Below are 17,380 nucleotides of genomic sequence, written 5' to 3'. Positions count from 1 at the left end.
GGAATTTCAGATTTTGATTCATCTGACCATAAAGCAGTTTTCCACTTTGCCTCAGTCCATGTCAGTCCAGATTTGGCCTGGAGAAGACAGCAGCTTTCCTGGATCATGCTCACATATGGCTTACATATTTTTTTTTCTAAGTGTACCTGAGCCCATGCAGTGATTCCCATGACAGAATCCTTCCTGTTTTTAATTCAGTGCTGCCTGAGGGACCAAAGATCGCAGGCACCAAATATTGATCTTTGGCTTCATCCCATGTGCACAGAGATTTCTTCAGATATCTTCTCTGAATGAGCTTTGTGTGTGTGTATATATATGCAGTATATTTCCCATTTTTAAAAACACAATCCTGGAACTGTTCATACTTTGTAAATGCCGTTTTAAAAAAAACCAAACATTAATGATGCTAAGGACATATTTACTTCTGAAAGATTCTGCCTTTCCAAGGTAATCTTATTATACTCAATAATGTCACCAACCTGTTGCCAACTAAGCCAACCAGCTGTTAACTCAATTATTTTTTGGCACAAGTTGCTGCCTTCAAAATTTGTAATAAGCTATTATTCTTTTCATGACATGCAAAAATGTCCCACTTTTAAGATTGAATGTTTTCTATGTTCCATTGTGGATAAAATATAGGTACATTGGATTTGTACATCATGGAAAATTGTTTTATTTACATTTTACACAGCTTCAAAAACTTTTTCAGAATCAGTGTTGATTTTTTTTCTTTTTTAGTCAGTTAAAATTGATCATATTATATAAGAGAGGCATCATAATAAATATTCAATAATAAACAATTTAGTTTAAAAAGCTAAATAATTGGCTTCATGCAAATGCTGCGCTTTCCGTGATTGTTCACCACTTGTCGTGGAGCTGCCAAATGCAAAATAACTCAACAGGACAAAGACTATTTGTGAAAAAAAAAGATGTAAACACGGTAACACTTCCAACTACAAGTCTCTTAACTGGGGGATTTTCAGCTCATCCCTGTGACACACTTACACACACAAAAATGAACTCAAAAGATGCACTTGTACAACCTTAAAGCTTTGCAGGGCATATAATATTAAAAACGAGACAGGCAAGTAAAAAGTGGCTTTGTCGGCTCATGGTGATATACTGTGACAAAGAGTAAGGTCGCTCCCTCTGCAGAGCCGACCTCTGCTGTAGCAGAGGCCCACGTGTGATTTTAGATCATACACAGTTAACCTGCCTGACCCCACTGATGCTCTCATGTCAGTCGTGTGGTAATTAGCTCCCTCCAAATATATCCCTCCATTCCAACCATCTTTTCTGTGCACATAACTATATTTATCTCTGCCCTACAGAGTTTCCTTCAGTGCTGCAGAATCTATAATCTAACATCAGAGATAAAAAAAACAAAACACGTTATCTCCTAGAGGAAAAGAAAAACATTATCCTTGCTTAGGCATTGCACCCTATGTCTCTTGAAGGTGGAACGAGTGCCTCACACCTCACATTCTATAGATCCTGATATAGTGCACGTGCACGGCCTCGTCTCATTCACCAAGGAGTCTATTGTCTCCGAGTTCGAATGGTAGTTCAGATAGTACTCCTGCAACTGAGAATTAAGGTCCTGCTCCTGCTTGTGGGCCTTTTTCCTCCGCTTGTGGTTGAGTGAGTGCTGCTGCAGCTGCCTCATGGTGTTGGGGTAGCGCTTCCACGAGACATAAATAACCAGCAGAATCAATGACACGGACAGGAACAGAGCTACGCTGCCTGCGATGATTTTATGGAAAGACATGTGTTCAAATTGTAGCTCTGGGATAAAAGATGTCGAGGCTTCGGGCGAGATGTGGGATGTAAGGCTGACGGTTGTGATCTCCACCGTCTTTCGCTCTGTCCCCCCGGGACGGACAGATGTAGTTAATTTCTTTGAGGGTGACACAGTATGAGTCAGGTCTGTAAGTCCAGAGGGCGCTGGCCAAGTCGTAACGTTCTCCGTCTGCATTGACCTCAGCGTGAGGGCAGTTGTGCTAGAGAACATGCTCGACACGTCCGCACATATGGAATAATTCCTTACCACGTCCACCACTCTTTCGCCCTGCACGGATTTGGGACCACTGCAAATCATGTTGATGTCTTTGGAGTCCCTGAAAGTTCTGAGCCATCCCATGAGGGGGCAGATGCCGGGGCTGCAGTCCCAGGCGTTGCCCGCCAGGCTGATGGTGGTCAGGGAGGTCCACGCCGCCACAACCTCCACAGGTGCACTGCTCAGCTTGTTGGATTCCAGGTTAAGCATTTGTAAGTTGGGCATGCACTGAAAAACGGCGGGGTCCAACATTTGGATTTCATTCCCTGAAAGGTCCAACTTCTGAAGCTTTTGCCAGGTCCACGGCGAACCTTGACTTATGGATCGGATGCGGTTCCACTGCAGATAAAGAGCCTGCAGGTTGGTGAGGCGCGGAAAAATGAAAAAGTTAATCCTGGAAAACTGATTGTGTTCCAAATGAAGCTCTCTCAGCTTGAACAGTCCCAAAAATGTGGTGCGAGTGACGCTGCGCAAGCGATTGTAGCCCAAGTCGAGAAACTCCAAGCTGCGGCATTCCATAAAAGTGCGAATGAGGATCTGTTTTAGTCCATTGGATCGAAGGTGGAGATTCTGTAGCTTGCGCAGGCCGTGGAAATGTCCAGGCTGCAGAGACTGTAGCTGATTATAAGATAAATCCAGATTTCTCAGGTTGGGTATGACACTGAATGTGTTGTTGTGCAAAAAGGTGATTTTGTTGGAGCTGAGGATCAGTTCTTTCAGTCTGCGTACACCTTGGAAAGCTAACACGTCTATGGTATTGATGGAGTTGTGGTCCAAGTAAAGCCAGACCAGTTGATTGAGATGAGCAAACTGGTAGGGCAGCAGAACCAGCAGGCTGTTATAGCGCAGAGACAAACCCTGGCATCCCGTGGTGATGTTTACCGGGATGTCTTGGAAGATGCCAGACTCGCAATAAACAATCTTTCCTTCGCAGCGACAACTCGTAGGGCACATCCTCTCCCCGCTGCTGAGCAGCAGCAAAAACGCTGCCTGCAGAAGAAGACATGATAACCTCCAGTCCAACATCACAGAACCTGTTGGGGGTAGAGCGGGGCACAGGCAATCAAAGCCCTGGCTTGGGTTTGAGACACGTTTGCTAAAAGAGATTTAACTAAGGGCAAGCATTCAAAGAACAGCAGTGTGAGGTCTGGCTGTCTCACACATCTGAGCTGCTTCATGAAGAATTGATGACAGTCTGATGTTACTTTTAAGGTATGCATATGTGAATACTCACAGATGGACAGAAAAAAGCAGTCTTTATGCAGATGCAATTTTTTTAATTTTCATAGGTGTAATAAAAGAAGGCAAGATCAAATTAGAAGCTATAAGAAATCTGTCAGGTTTAAGAGTCCCTGCAGAAAAAAGAAGAAACTGTGCTATTAAATCAATATGAACATATATGACTTACCCATCGTGAGTGAAGGTAATCCTGAGGGAGGGAGGATGGGGAAGCAGATCTTTAAACTGCGCTCAGCCGCATACTGTACATACTTGCAAAGCAAAGGCAAGTTTTGGACGTGGCTCGGACCCCCGTGGATGTGCGGATGGGGCGCGGGGACGAGACGCGTCCACGCCCGGGTCTGAGTTGCAGCCGCCGGCAACAGTCCGCTCCGCCGCGTGCGCAATTACCCATTTGAGCGCCAAAGGACTGATGCACAACGCTCCACTCCTCTCTCTCTCTCTCCTTCTCTCTTTCTCTCTTTCTCTCTTTCTACGTGTCTCTCTTCTCCACCTCACTCCTTTCTCACAGGCAGAGGAATCTTCAACAACACAAGCTTATACCACATATCCATTCCGCCCATGTGATTTAACATTTGATTACATTTTCAAATCAGTGCAGCAAATGAAGAAAAAGAAAGTAATTAAATCTTACTGTTTTTTTTGGGGTCCTTTTCTTTGTGAGTTCATATAATATTAATTAATAGAAGGATTGGTTTAAAAAGTGTAATTACTAGGGTGGATTCTAATTTTGGGTTGGGGGCTCTAGGCAGGATTCTGCTTTGTGTCCCCTAATTTGTAAACCCCCAATGCCACAGGGATGCACCATCCCCTTAACTGCTTCCTAACAGACACATTTTTGATATTTTTATATATATTTTTATATATATTCATGAAAAATGACACATATTTGAACATTTTTGAAATATTTGATGTATCTGAATACATGTGGAATAAAAAAAAGAGCTAAAATGTGTCTATTAAAGCAGAGGTCGAAAATGAAACATAAATACATATATTATGAAAATAATCTAAAAGAAAATAGAATATGGCAAATATTTTCAAAAAAATCTCTGCTTAGCTTTCACTTTTATTCATGGTGGCCAACCTTTTTTTAAAAAAAAAAAAAAATTGTCTTTTTACAATGCGGCACTGAGCTTGTTGATGTTTGAATTGTATATGTGTGGGGTTTTTGTTGTTTAGTTGTTTTTTTTTTTAGATAGAAATAGTCTTTGTGGGATTAAAGCTGAGCCCGTCTCCCATTTCTTCTCCATGTCTCTCATTTTTTATATTTGTTTGCTGTGCTTCAAGTCTTAGTGTATAAAAAAACTGGCATAATTGAAAATGTTCTCATCCCCACAGATTCGAGAGGGAAAGACTCATTAAGAAGAGGTCAAGATAAGATGTGGCAAAACATTCATCTGTTACAGTTTAGGAAGAAAACAGGCTAGATTCATGAATTTAAAGTTTAAATTCATTGTGAGGTTCGAGAATAAGATTCCAAGAGATTCAGACTCTCAAATGTTATAAACTGGATATTTCATGACAGAAGAATGAAAACTTCTGATGTTTTAAACTGAAAAAAATGCTAACCTAAACCTCAGAATTTCTTACTTTGTAAACTTGAAAACTTGTGGAAAAAGTTTCTATGGCAACACAAAACTGCAAATAGGAGGCATAACTCTAGTGCTTCACAGTGAAGCACTTAAACTGTGGTTATAAATGAAAATGTCTCATTAATTTCTCCCCAAATACAGATGACTTTCTAGCATGGGTCCCTCAGTATGCATATAGAAGAGAAAATAACAAGCTTGCTAAAATGTAGGCGTAAGAGGATTAGATGTGATCATAATGATATCCAAAACCTGCATGTTGACCATGACGACAATGACAAAGGAAAGTAAAAGTCATATTCAGAAGTTAAGGGGATACCAAGATCCAAAATCCTTTTGTACATGATTTAATTCACATTAAAGGAGGGTATTTTCTGTGTTTTTTCAAATATTTTTGGCTGCTTTTATGACTACAAACTCAAAAAAAAAAAAGAAAACAGACTAGAGGGAAATCAAAAATAGCACAACCCTGTTGTATTATGTCACACGTAAGACTAGCACGGTGGGAACATGCAAACCTGTGATTCAGACAGCCTTTCTGATTTGTACGGACCTGTTACATCAAAAGATCCAGAACAGATTGGGATTATCCAGCTCCTCCCTTTTCAATTTGACTTATTTGCACAACAAGATGAATTTTGGAGTACCTTGGAAATGCATTGCACAAAAGCTGCAATTCTACCAGAAGACGTCGACCCCAGAGATGAAGGAGTGGAGCTTTGCTGCTGACTCCACACCCTGAAACCAGCTCATATAGGGATAGAACTATAAATATATGGTTTAAAACAGGGGATTTTGTCCTTTATTTCTGTATAACACTGACACATTCATGTAGACAAAGCATTCGAGTGTCTCGAGATGCAACACCATGAGATGTGGTAGACCATAAAATCCTCCACAAAGGGATACATATTCAAATGGACAGAGTGGTAGCAGATACGTATCTGTTTGTTTCACACTCGTAGTTCACACCTGTGGTTGTTTGTGAACAGACACTGGTTACACTGGGAATGTGGGAATGTTAGAGTGCCCAGCGATGGATGGCACGAGTTCAAACATGTGGTAACAGCAACCTCTTGTGCACGCAAAGAGAAAAGCTTCGTTTTTAAAGGAGCTGATCTGCAAAAACATGACCTCAGCAAAGACAAGCAGGGAAGCAGTTAGTTGGGCTTTGAGGAAATGATAAACTAATGAATTACACACATTTTCAGCTGAGAGCGCTGTGCGTTCGCGGTCAAACAAGGGTTCCTCTCATGTCAGTGGATAGCATTATTAAACGGTGAAATGACACATGCTGCAGGAGCTCCTCAGCAGGAGACGATCTAAAAGATGTGAAAATGATGGTAATTCCAACCAGACTTATAGATGCACACGCTGTAATTGAATGTCAAACAAAATCTGCTCTTCAAAGGGTGAACTGCTCCACACGTGTTACAGGAACTCACATGCCAATCAAGCGTGCACCCCTAAGAGTGTGGAGAAAATTGTTGCATGACGAAGATGCTGTGTGTAGGAGCTGTGTGTGTGTGGGAAAAAAAGAAACCTGCTTCGCTATCTGTGATTGTGTGTGTGTCAGCTCCTCAAACAGGTGAACAGCTTGATTTCATGTTGAATATGAAAGATAGAAAGTGACTGTGTGTGAAATCCAGCTGCATCTAATAACGAGACATCCAATCTTTGTTACGGGTGACAGCTACCGTCTTTTTGCTGTCAGTGTCAAAAATATAAACCTACCCACAGAGATTCAAAATGTGTGTCCATCCAGGGGCGTCAATTGGGTATGGCAAGGTACGGGAAAATGTAAATGTTTGTTTTTCAAATACATTTATGGAATTACTCTGTCTATTTGTATTGATTATTCTATTATTTAATACATATAAAATAACTACAAATGCAAATCAGAACAACATGATCGATTTCACAAGTTATTACACTGCAAAAACTCAAAATCTTAACAAGAATATTTGTCTTATTTCTAGTTAAAATGTCTAATTTTTAGTCAAAAAAAATCTCATTATATTTAAGACAAGACTCAAAAACTCAGAAAACAACAATTTTCACCTGTTTCAAGTAGATTTTCACTTAAAATAAGTAGAGCAATTTTTTTGCTTGTAATGAGAAGATAAATCTTGTCCCACTGGCAGATTTTTCTACTTATTTCAATTGAAAATTTACTTGAAACAGGTGAAAATGGTCAAATAAGTTATTTTTCTAGCGATGACTCTTGTTTTAAGTGTAATGAGACTAAAAATGACTAAAAATGAGACATTTTAACTAGAAATAAGACAAATATTCCTGGTAAGATTTTGAGTTTTTGCAGTGTGAGCGAGACTGCATTTGAAAAAGTTCCAATTTTCTTGACCACACAGATAAACTACATAGCAGACTTCTGTGATGAATATTTGCTGGACGTGTTGATTGATACTCTACTTAAGTTCCGTGACTCGTAACCTTGCCATACCTTAGCTTCCACTGAATTGACGCCACTGTGTCCATCTCTTGGAAAATGCAGAAAAACTTAGAGTAAAACCTCACGGAAAGAAAATCAATTTAATTCCTTCAGTATGCAAGCATATGAATGGATGATAATCGTTCAAGGCCTCCCCCGTGGGAGCTTGGCACAGGATCGTGTATTATACAGTAAATGGACAGTACTGATCATGCATTCAGTCATCTTGCATCAGCCTTTCATTCTTCTCTCATCCAAATATTCCTACAATTGCTTGTCAGATGTTAGTGAAAAGCACAGATTATGATCCATGCTTATGGTGTATTTTATATGATGGCATTTCATGATATTGAAATATTTGAGCTGGAAGGTAATCTCTTCATAGGCTTTGTATTAAAAATGGCATCAATATACTAGAACCTTTTTATTTAATATCCTTTCATGCTCACATGAGGGTGAATCAGTGCAACATGTGACCCTGACGATGCATTAAAATTACATTTCTGATCATATCCAGCAACTCTGCAGCTGATGCTGAAGGAGAAAGGAAAAGAAGATCTTTGCACCAACTTGCACTTTAATCTGACAATTTCCCCCAAAAAATATGGACAAGGAACCCTAAAGGTAAAGCATTAGCATTCATTCACAGCCCTCTCATTACTCATGCAAATACCCAACTCTGCCAAACTCTGGAGTTTCATTAAAATTGTATTTACATACAATGTACAAACAATGCATGAGTGAGTGTATAACGCTCTGATTACAGTCAGCAATAAACTGGAAATATATGCAGTATATAAAAGCAAAAAAAAACAGTAAGATGGCTAATGTGCTCAACAATTTATGATCTTTTTAATACGGAGGTAAGACTTCTGAGCCTGCTAACCTGCAGAACATTTGTGTGTAATTATTTTTGTATTATATTTATTGGACTTCAGTGCTGCCTAAATCTTTGTTTTGGATGCCGATGATGTCTAACCTCCCTCTGTATCACGGGGAGAATTGCCCCCATAAGAGGCACGGCTGATTAGTTTTTAATGAGTTGAAGCCACTATTTAATGTGTCATAAACTTGATGACCACGACCCCCTTTCCCCCCCCCCTCCTTTGTCCTGGTTACATCAACATGTAGCCGCACGGATGTGTTGATCTCCATCAGACTGATGCAGGATTTGCACTTCTAAGAATCTGTATTATAAGGGACTTTGTTCACACGATGGGATGGATGATGAGATGAGTATCTGTTGAGTAACCATGACAACAGGAAGGTTGTTTACACAAAGGAGCAACACACAGAGCTCTCTCTGCACCATTTAATGCCCAGATCCAGATGAGTTGAAGAGAAGACACTGATGAACGTTAGGAATAAACGTCTAACCATGTCCTTTCTGACCAGCCTGAAGTTTTTTGTTTCTGTTTTTCCACGGAGAGAGTTGACCCCTCGTTACCTTTGGACATTGTATGTGATTTCATAAGATCAGCCGTTGCCAGGCTACAGACGCAACAAACAAACAAAGGCATTCAGAAAGATATGTGAAGAGTTCACCCACACCTTTTCAAAATGATGATATCAATCCCTAAAGGGAAATTAATTGCAAATACTGTATATTGATATGGTTATTTGATCCCCTTCATTTCTCTTTCATTCAGTTCCATTCAGTTCCTTTCACTTGTCTTTAAATGTCCTCTTACTGAATTAACGGCACAATCTCAAACCTGTTTTTGTAAGAGAAAAACCTTTGCTTTTCTCTTCAGAGCGGTATGAGTAAATGTAAAAATGTGACAGAAATAATCAGCTGCAAAAACAAGCAATTTGTGATACCAAAAAAAAAATTTACTGGCAGGAAATGAGAAAAAATATTGTAGCTCTTTGACTGACTGGATTTAAACTCAAGGGCCCATTATCACCTTCTCTATAATGTATAGGAAACTCCCAGCTTTCCTCGCGGATGTCAGTTTTCTTATGCATGAGTGTGAAGTGAAAAGGTAAAATGTAATACAAAAGCCGTGGGATCTTTATCTTTAGCTGAGTGGCTCCGGAGGAAAGACTATGGTGTAACCTTTGTGACAAACATGTTTTCAACCGCTCATCTGTGTTGTAGCTCATTTGCTGCAGGTGTTTGAGCAGCTGCACCAAAAACATTAAACAAGAGAGAAAAGATACACGACTTCAAGAATCTTCTCAGTTCCATGACTATAGGCAGACATGACTCCAACTTTGTTTTTCAATTAAAATGAACCCCATACAAAGGCAAACAGTGATTAGAGTTCAAATGTAGCTCAGTGACTACGTTTACATGCACTCAATAACCCTTTTAAAACCCGAATATTGGCAATAACCCGAATTTTGACTGCATGTAAACGTAGTCAGTGTTGAGGGCAGAGGTTTTTGAACTCGGCCTCTTTGAAACATTTACCTGCCGTGCAGATATATCTTTATTCTGAAGCTAATTAAATCAACAAATTTCAAATCAACAAATTTCAGAGGCAATCTGGATCAAACTTGTTTTCACTATGGGGGAACTTTGTCTTTCCACGTGTTGTTTAACTGTATTATTATACATTTCTAAAGTCTGTTTCTGTGGGATTCATTAGCCTGAAGTGAAAAAAAAGCAAAAAAAAAGCACCTTCCTCCCTTGCTCTATTATTCAGGGCTCAGTCAGTCACAGACAGTCATTAAAGTTTCATAGTAAGCAATTTGGTGGCTGAGTTATTTGCAAAGCGAGGTGAGTGCATATGGTGAGATTATACCCCTGTGTTTTATGGTCGGGCTTTCCAGAGCCATTCTAAACTCTCGGGGGGTTAACTTATTCTTGATGACACCTGAGGGGACTTTATCACGCTGCCCAGACTCGTGGGCTGCAGGTCACAATATCCACAACACCAGAACTCCTGTGAGTAAGATACAGGCAGATGTCAGGTGTAGGTGTATAAGGTATGGAAGGTATGGAAGGTCTGAAAAAAGAAAAGAAAAAAGCCCTTAAATGTACTTTTTCTTGCACACAATGAATATAAGATATTTGATGACTTTTCTTCTAAGCTTTCTTTCATTTATGTTAATTTCTGCCATCCCTGGAAACAATTTAGCCTTGAAGGCAACAAATGTTGCTCGAATATCTCAGTCTACTTCTCTGCATTAGTGCAGCCATCATACGCATGTAAATGAGCTTTGCCAAGGACATTGATACGACCCAATTGTATTGCAGAGCTTGACCTTAACCTAGGATGATAATAGTCTGGACCAGTGGTTCTCAAATGGGGGTACGTGAAGGCACTACAGGGGGTACGTGAGATTTTAAAATATACATATATTTAAAAAGTAGCATCCATGCAAAAATACTTAAAAAAAAATATCATAAATAATTAAGGAAAATATAAGTCTAAATTCATAAAATGAATTTTATCTTCAGGAGTAGGCTATTCAACTTATTATCCTAAAACCGCAGACTATCCCCCACACCCAGAGAAGTCCAAATCCATGCCACCTCTGGACAAGGTTAACATACTGCAAAGCTTTGTTATTTAGTTATTTTTTTCGCTCAGTAAGGTTTTAAGTTGTGAATGTGACTCTGTATTGTAGTGACAACTGTTTTATGTGGTAATCCATTGCCCATGTAGTTATATCAGTTATTGATGAACAAAAGTTTTTGATACAACCGTCTGGGAGATAAGAGATCACCGTCATCGATGCCCCTTACGTTCCTACAGATTCCTTGAAATGTTTCATAATGCACTAAAAGAGGATAAATATGCAGATCTCCTTAAATCTCTATTTGAATAACACTGTTTTTAAAATGATTTTCTTTGATAATTTTCAAAGTGCATATCCATCTTTGCTCCTCAATCAATGACTCGCCCTTTGATGGAAACACGTATCATTACAATCACCGGTTTCAAATACCATTTAAATGAGGTTGGCGAGACAAAATATGAAATACCTTGAGTTCTACTGCCTTCAAAGAAAAAAAGTCAGTAAATGTAAAAATGCTAGATAATTTTATTTATCTGTTTGTTTAGCTTCTTTTTTTTTTTTTAATTCATTCCACTTCTGTCACAGAGTTGAAATGGAGCACACCCGGGGATTCACAGACAGGAAGGTGGGCAGGTGCAGAGAATAAGAACATTTATTAAACAAACCAAAAAACTCAACAATTGCAGGGTTTCCAAAAACAGAAATCCAAAACTCAAAGACAAGCCAGATAGGAACAGAACAAAACTTGGAGAATAAAACAAATGCACAAAAAGCAACAGTGAAGGGAAAAAAAAAATGTGATCTGGCATCAAACAAAGGAAGCCTGGTGGTATATATTCTGTGGGAAGTAAGCAGTGACTTGTTCTGATTTATGTTAGTGGCAATACGACAGTAGATACCTTTCCTCCCATGGGATTCTTTTGCTATTCTTTTTTCTTGAACCCATTTATCAAAATGACCAGCACTCAGACCTGTTTGAGGAAGAGAAGAAGACTGACTGACTTAATCCAATCAATGCCTTTTGTACTCTAGTCTAGCACAGACATGCATTTTTTTTTTACTTTTTCTTTCTTTTTTTCTTTTTTTTTTTTTTTTTTTACTTTTGATGCAATATCATCATTATAATCGCCTGTTTACATCGTCTGGAAAAACAAAATGCTCAACGCTTTTAAACAGAGTGACGGGCTGAAAGGATAGTACATTTCCCTGACACCAAATGTTTTTGTAACATAATGAAGGTCTGAAATGAAAGAATGTCTATCAACAAATGTATTACCAGAAGTGAAAAATATATATTTATGTTGCACACTTGAAAATATGCAACAAAAGTATGACACAGTATTTTACTGCCCTTCAATAGACTGATGAGCTGTCCGTGGTCCTGACCCCGGATATCATTTCAGCGGGTATAGGTGATGGATGGATGGGTATTCCATACAGATTTCACCAAAAAGATGATAAAATTGTCATTCGTGTCAATTTTACTCTGAGCTTCATAATATTTCCTAAGAAAACACATATCCCATTACTTTACTCTTATCACATAGTGTCACATTTCAGCTTAACAGAACATTGATGAATAAAGGTCGGAAGGCTTTGCCACAGATAAATGCGTGTTTGACGTAGAGTAGAGAGCTGGATAACTGTTGCTGCCATGCTTGAATTGAGCAGAGAGATGTGTGTGTGTGTGTGAGAGTGTGTGTGTGAGAGAGAGAGATAGAGAAAAAGAGAGAGAAAGAGAGAGAAACCATGCCCTTCAACCCTAGTTAGCTCATTGATCTAACAGTGGAAATTAAATCTGCTGTGGCTGCTGAAGTGATGGATGCATCTGTGTCATTCTTGTTTCCAGCAATTTCTTTGTTACAAACTATCTGAAATTTGAGCTAAAATGTTCATTAATGTCCATTACTGGTAATTATACTGCTCATTAAGTGCTTGGGCTGAGGGACCCATTAGAAAAGATGACTTTGACCCTGAGTCGGAGTCCCACATGAAGCATTTAAAGCTTCCTTTGTTTACAACTAAGATATTTCAGTCTGAATGCATCAGTAACTGAAGAATGAGAGGAAACTGCACACACCTGGTTTTATCTGCATGCTGTATCTGCAAGGGTTGTATGCTCATGGATTTAAAATAAAATTCTAATTATACATACAATGATGGCAAATATAAGAAAACAACATACATGTAGGCTGTAGATCAAGGAGCTGTTTTTAAATTCATCAGGTCAAAATCTCTTTCCTGAACTCACCTTTGGACACCAACAAAAAGCAATTTGACCTCTTGAAACCTTTCATGCCCAGGAACTAAACAAAGACATGCTAAAATCTGAGATGAATATTGATGATAATTGATTGATTGATGATATTTACCCTCTCTTAACATGTTCAAACATATGTTAAAATCCGTTTTCATAGGACAATGTCATTGTTTTTAATCAAGTGCCATTATTTGTCATGAAATCTTTTTAGCTTTCTGATCCTTGTATGTTTTATGTTTGTTTGTTTCTTGTTTTGATATATTTTTATTTTTTTGTAAAGTTACTTGTCCTTGTATGTATTTTCTTTTATATGAAACTGAATTTATTTTTCTGCTGCCATCTTGACCAGGTCTCCCTGGCAGAAGAGATATTGTATTTCAATGGGACTTTCCTGGATAAATAAAGGATAAATAAAAATAAAAATGAAGAGGAGATATACAAAATAAAAAGGTTTTGGTTTGGTGTCACTTACAGCTGAAAAGTTACAGCTGAAAGTGTAACCTTTAGTGAGAGTACTACTGTATAATGTCACAGTAGAGTCAGAGTAGAAGAGGGTTTTTTTTTTATTTCGCAAGGGTCGTGTTTCATCATTTTCGACATATTGATTTGGCTACTATTTTACATCTGAGCCCTTCCTGACACCCCCCTCCCTATTTATCTGGGCTTGAGACCAGCACTATGATTGGCTGGGGTAATTGGGGCAATATGGGGTTCATTATCCTGCCAAGAGACAGTTCTGGTGAGGCTGGGGATTAATTCACCTTTAACTAATTTCACTTTTCACCAGTTCACAATGAAAGTCATTTTACGGCACTTTACAAAGAAGACTTGTCCGATCAAAGACAATCCAATTTGATCTAATCAACCCCAGTTCCTCCTCAGTTATAGCCAGCTGATTATAATAGATTCCAGTTGTAGCACTCACAGTGGCTTAAGGTTTTTCTCCCACTAGGGGAGTTTTTACCTGCCAGTGTTTATGTTATGTTCATGTAATAATTGCTCGGGGGTCATGTTCTGGGTCTCTTTAAAGCGCCTAGAGACAACTTCTGTTGTAATAGACGTTGTAATATAAATAAAATTGAATTGAATTGATATTAATTGAATATAACACCAATTCACAAAGACAGCATGGCTACAGGACCAAACAGATTGCATCGAATCTTGACTTTGGTGCAATCCTCCATCCTGATAGATAGAATACTCCAGCTTTTCCCTACTTCTATCTCCATCCAACTTCACATTAAGCTGCAATAGCTGCAATTTAGAAGTGAGTGATGTAAAGTTGTAACACTGCCTCTTGGTCTCTACTTGTTTTTGCTCGGGCTGTGAAACGTCATCAGTCACAGTTATCCTCTTGCCGAGTAAGGTCTGAATCCTCCGGATGTTTTCCTGCTCCTGTTAAATCGAGGATGTATCCAACGGGCACTTGTAAAACTAACTGCTTTGAGCAGATGTGTCAGTACATGGTTGTAAACGGAGCTTATTAAATGTATCCTTGTCGTATTTTGGCCAAAACCTGTCAGAAACTTTTCAGCAATACCTCAGGAAATTGAGTCGACTCTTCATAAAAAAAAGGTCATACCATGTCTCCTTTGAATGTAACGTTTATGAAGCCTAGTTATTCGTAGACTACATAATTACAGTAGTGCATCTAAATATAGTTTGTTCATTTTTTTTGTAAGTATTTGGATTATAGCCTGCAGTATTTCAAAAATTATGTTCCAAAAGATTTAACCTTTTAATGAAAAAGGATTAGTTTGTAATCATCTTAATACTGTTATACATACAAGTAGGTCACATGGTGGTCTTTAAAAATATAGTGTCAAAGCATGAATTAAAGACATTCTTCATAGCAGATGCCTTAAACGATGCTTTAAACCATTCTGTGACACTATTGTCAGCAGTACTCGAGTTGTAAAAAAGAAATCAGGGGGGATGGTGGATTTTATCATATGGGGACAGATAATTTGTGCTGATTACAAATAATATAATATATTACAAATAATAGCACTGACCAAAACAGCTGCAGAAATACTGCAGGAATGACATAGCAGCAGTTAAATGCAGCCTTCTGTACGCTTTAAATATCCACTGGGCTTACATCAAATACATCAAAACACAACAATAAAAAAACACTTTTCTGAACTTTGTCCTTCACAAGATAAGTAAAATGGATCACTGCAAAAACTAAAAATCTTAACAAGAATATTTGTCTTATTTCTGGTTAAAATGTCTCATTTTAGTAAAAAAAATTTCATTACACTTAAAACAAGACTCATCACTGAAAAAAACCCAACAATTTTCACCTGTTTCAAGTAGATTTTCACTTGAAATAAGTAGAAAAATCTGCCAGTGGAACAAGATTTTTTTGCTTGTAATAAGAAGATAAATCTTGTCCCACTGGCAGATTTTTCTACTTATTTCAAGTGAAAATTTACTTGAAACGGGTAAAAATTGTCAAATAAGTTATTTTTCTGGTGTTATTTTTCTGGTGATGACTCTAAATGTTGAAATAGCAGTAAAACCACATTCATTGATGAAATGACATAAGGGATGGAAAGGAGGGATGGCAGTTTTACAGGGGGGATGATTTTGACTGTTTTTATTTCAGGGGGGGATGCCATCCCCCCTCAACTCCAGTACTGGTTATACATACAAGTAGGTCACATGGTGATCTTTAAAAATATAGTGTCAAAGCATGAATTAAAGACATTCTTCATAACAGATGCTTTTAATGACGCTTTAAACCATTCTGTGACACTGTTGTCAGGATTTAGGACAAAATATTTCTTATCTGATTGTGTACTGATGAAGTCCAGAGGGAAACCTCCTTGTGAGCTGTATCTAAAAACGTGAGACTCTGAGCTCTTCTGGGGAATCTGACAGGCAGTACAAGCTTGGCAAATATCTGAATGCGGAGCAAACAATGTTCCCTTTCCTCGGCTTTAATTGATATGCAGGATGTGCCGGTGAGAACAACAGCCGGCTCTGGTGCGGAGCTGCAATGCGCTCGGCGGCCACTAGAGGGCGTCTCGAGTCCTGGAACTGGAACCTGGAGCTGCGTCCTCTCCACACCAACATCATCCCTGTTGCTAAACAACTGATTTATTCTTGATGCCACGGTCAAGGCGTCAAACCCTCAAGAGCCTGCACCTTTTCCTACCACATACAACAAACCTGCACTTGCCGGCTTTGGACTCTGTTTCTCTGTTTCACTTATTTCCCCCTTGCTCTTTTATTTATTTATTATTTTTTATCTCTCAGATTCAACAATTGGCGAGTCGGGTGTTTGGGATGTATTTTAAAGCTGAAGAGAGTCACCGTCCATGGGCACCCACCACCACCGGCTCGGGAGCCTCCGTGCTCGGGCTTGCTGAGGCTCCTGCTGTCAGAATCCTCGCGCACCACCGAGCTCATGTTGTGCGGTAAAAAAGCTGCAAACTCTCGGCCGAGGTTGACGCACACCTTCCGGAGCGGCCGCCGGCCGTCATCACCCGCAGGTGCCCGACTGCGGCGCGCACTGCCCGGGCTCTCCGCGCACAGACGCGCGTCCCGGAGCCGCCAGCCGTCCGGGCAGAGCAGGGACGCCGAGCAAACATGGGTATGTGACCAGTCCTGTGTTGGGGTTCAGGTGGAGATGGGGCTGGTGATATCTGGGAATGACAGTTGCAGTCTGGGATAGAGGCTTTTTTGCAACCAAATAGTTGTGCAACCAAATTATACCTGATGCATGTCCTTATCAATCACCTTAGCAGTCAAGATCACGGAGACGCGGGTTCAAATGGCTCAGAGTCTCTTGGTAGTTTGGGTTCTTCAACTAAATTCTACTCCACCTTATATTCAAGGGTGTTCCCAGCATTTTGGGGGGCCTGTGCAAGATTTTAAATTGGGGGGGGCGGGGGTCCCAGGTTAGTGAAAGTGATGTCAGGAATGGTTAAGGACCCAAACGCAGGAGAGCAGGAGGCAGGAGGCAAGAGTTCCAAAAAAACTTAGATTTATTTGTAAAGACAAAACCAAAAACGCTGCTGAGCAGGATCAAAAACAGAACAGGAACAAGAAAACTGGGTAAACCTGACGAGGAGAACATGGTGGGAGCAAACAGTAAGGACCAGTGACAGCAGGGGAAAGACAAGACTAGATATACACAGGGGATTTACGAGACACAGGTGCAGACAATCAGAGCAGATTGGAAACAGGAGGGTCAAGTCAGAACTGAAACTCAGGGACATGGGCTTTCAAAACCAAACAGGGAAATGTCAAATCCTTACAAGTGAGGATGTTTATGGTCCTTTTTAGGTGAACTGAACTCATTT

General features: G+C 39.5%; 2 protein-coding genes across 2 annotated transcripts in view; one reads left to right on the top strand and one right to left on the bottom strand.

Annotated features, from left to right (window-relative positions):
- Window positions 1–743: 743 nt before the first annotated feature.
- On the bottom strand, window positions 744–3,668 carry lrrtm4l2 (leucine rich repeat transmembrane neuronal 4 like 2). The gene is made up of 2 exons (XM_061729824.1): window positions 3,465–3,668; window positions 744–3,090 (listed from the first exon to the last, which is right to left on the bottom strand). Exons 1-2 carry the CDS (start codon window positions 3,466–3,468, stop codon window positions 1,472–1,474), a joined length of 1,623 nt encoding a protein of 540 aa, XP_061585808.1. The 5' UTR covers window positions 3,469–3,668; the 3' UTR covers window positions 744–1,471.
- A 12,526-nt stretch (window positions 3,669–16,194) lies between these two features.
- LOC133451396 (leucine-rich repeat transmembrane neuronal protein 4) overlaps window positions 16,195–17,380 on the top strand; it is a 115,213-nt gene continuing 114,027 nt past the window's right edge. Inside the window, exon 1 of the mRNA XM_061730407.1 lies at window positions 16,195–16,668. Within this exon, the coding sequence (XP_061586391.1) occupies window positions 16,665–16,668 (4 nt within the window). The 5' untranslated portion in view covers window positions 16,195–16,664. The remainder of the gene's footprint in view (window positions 16,669–17,380) is intronic.

This window comes from Cololabis saira, chromosome 9, assembly GCF_033807715.1.
Source record: "Cololabis saira isolate AMF1-May2022 chromosome 9, fColSai1.1, whole genome shotgun sequence".
Lineage (NCBI taxonomy): Eukaryota > Metazoa > Chordata > Actinopteri > Beloniformes > Belonidae > Cololabis > Cololabis saira.
The sequence above is the reverse complement of the archived record's forward strand: the minus strand, read 5'-3'. Positions and strand labels throughout refer to the sequence as shown.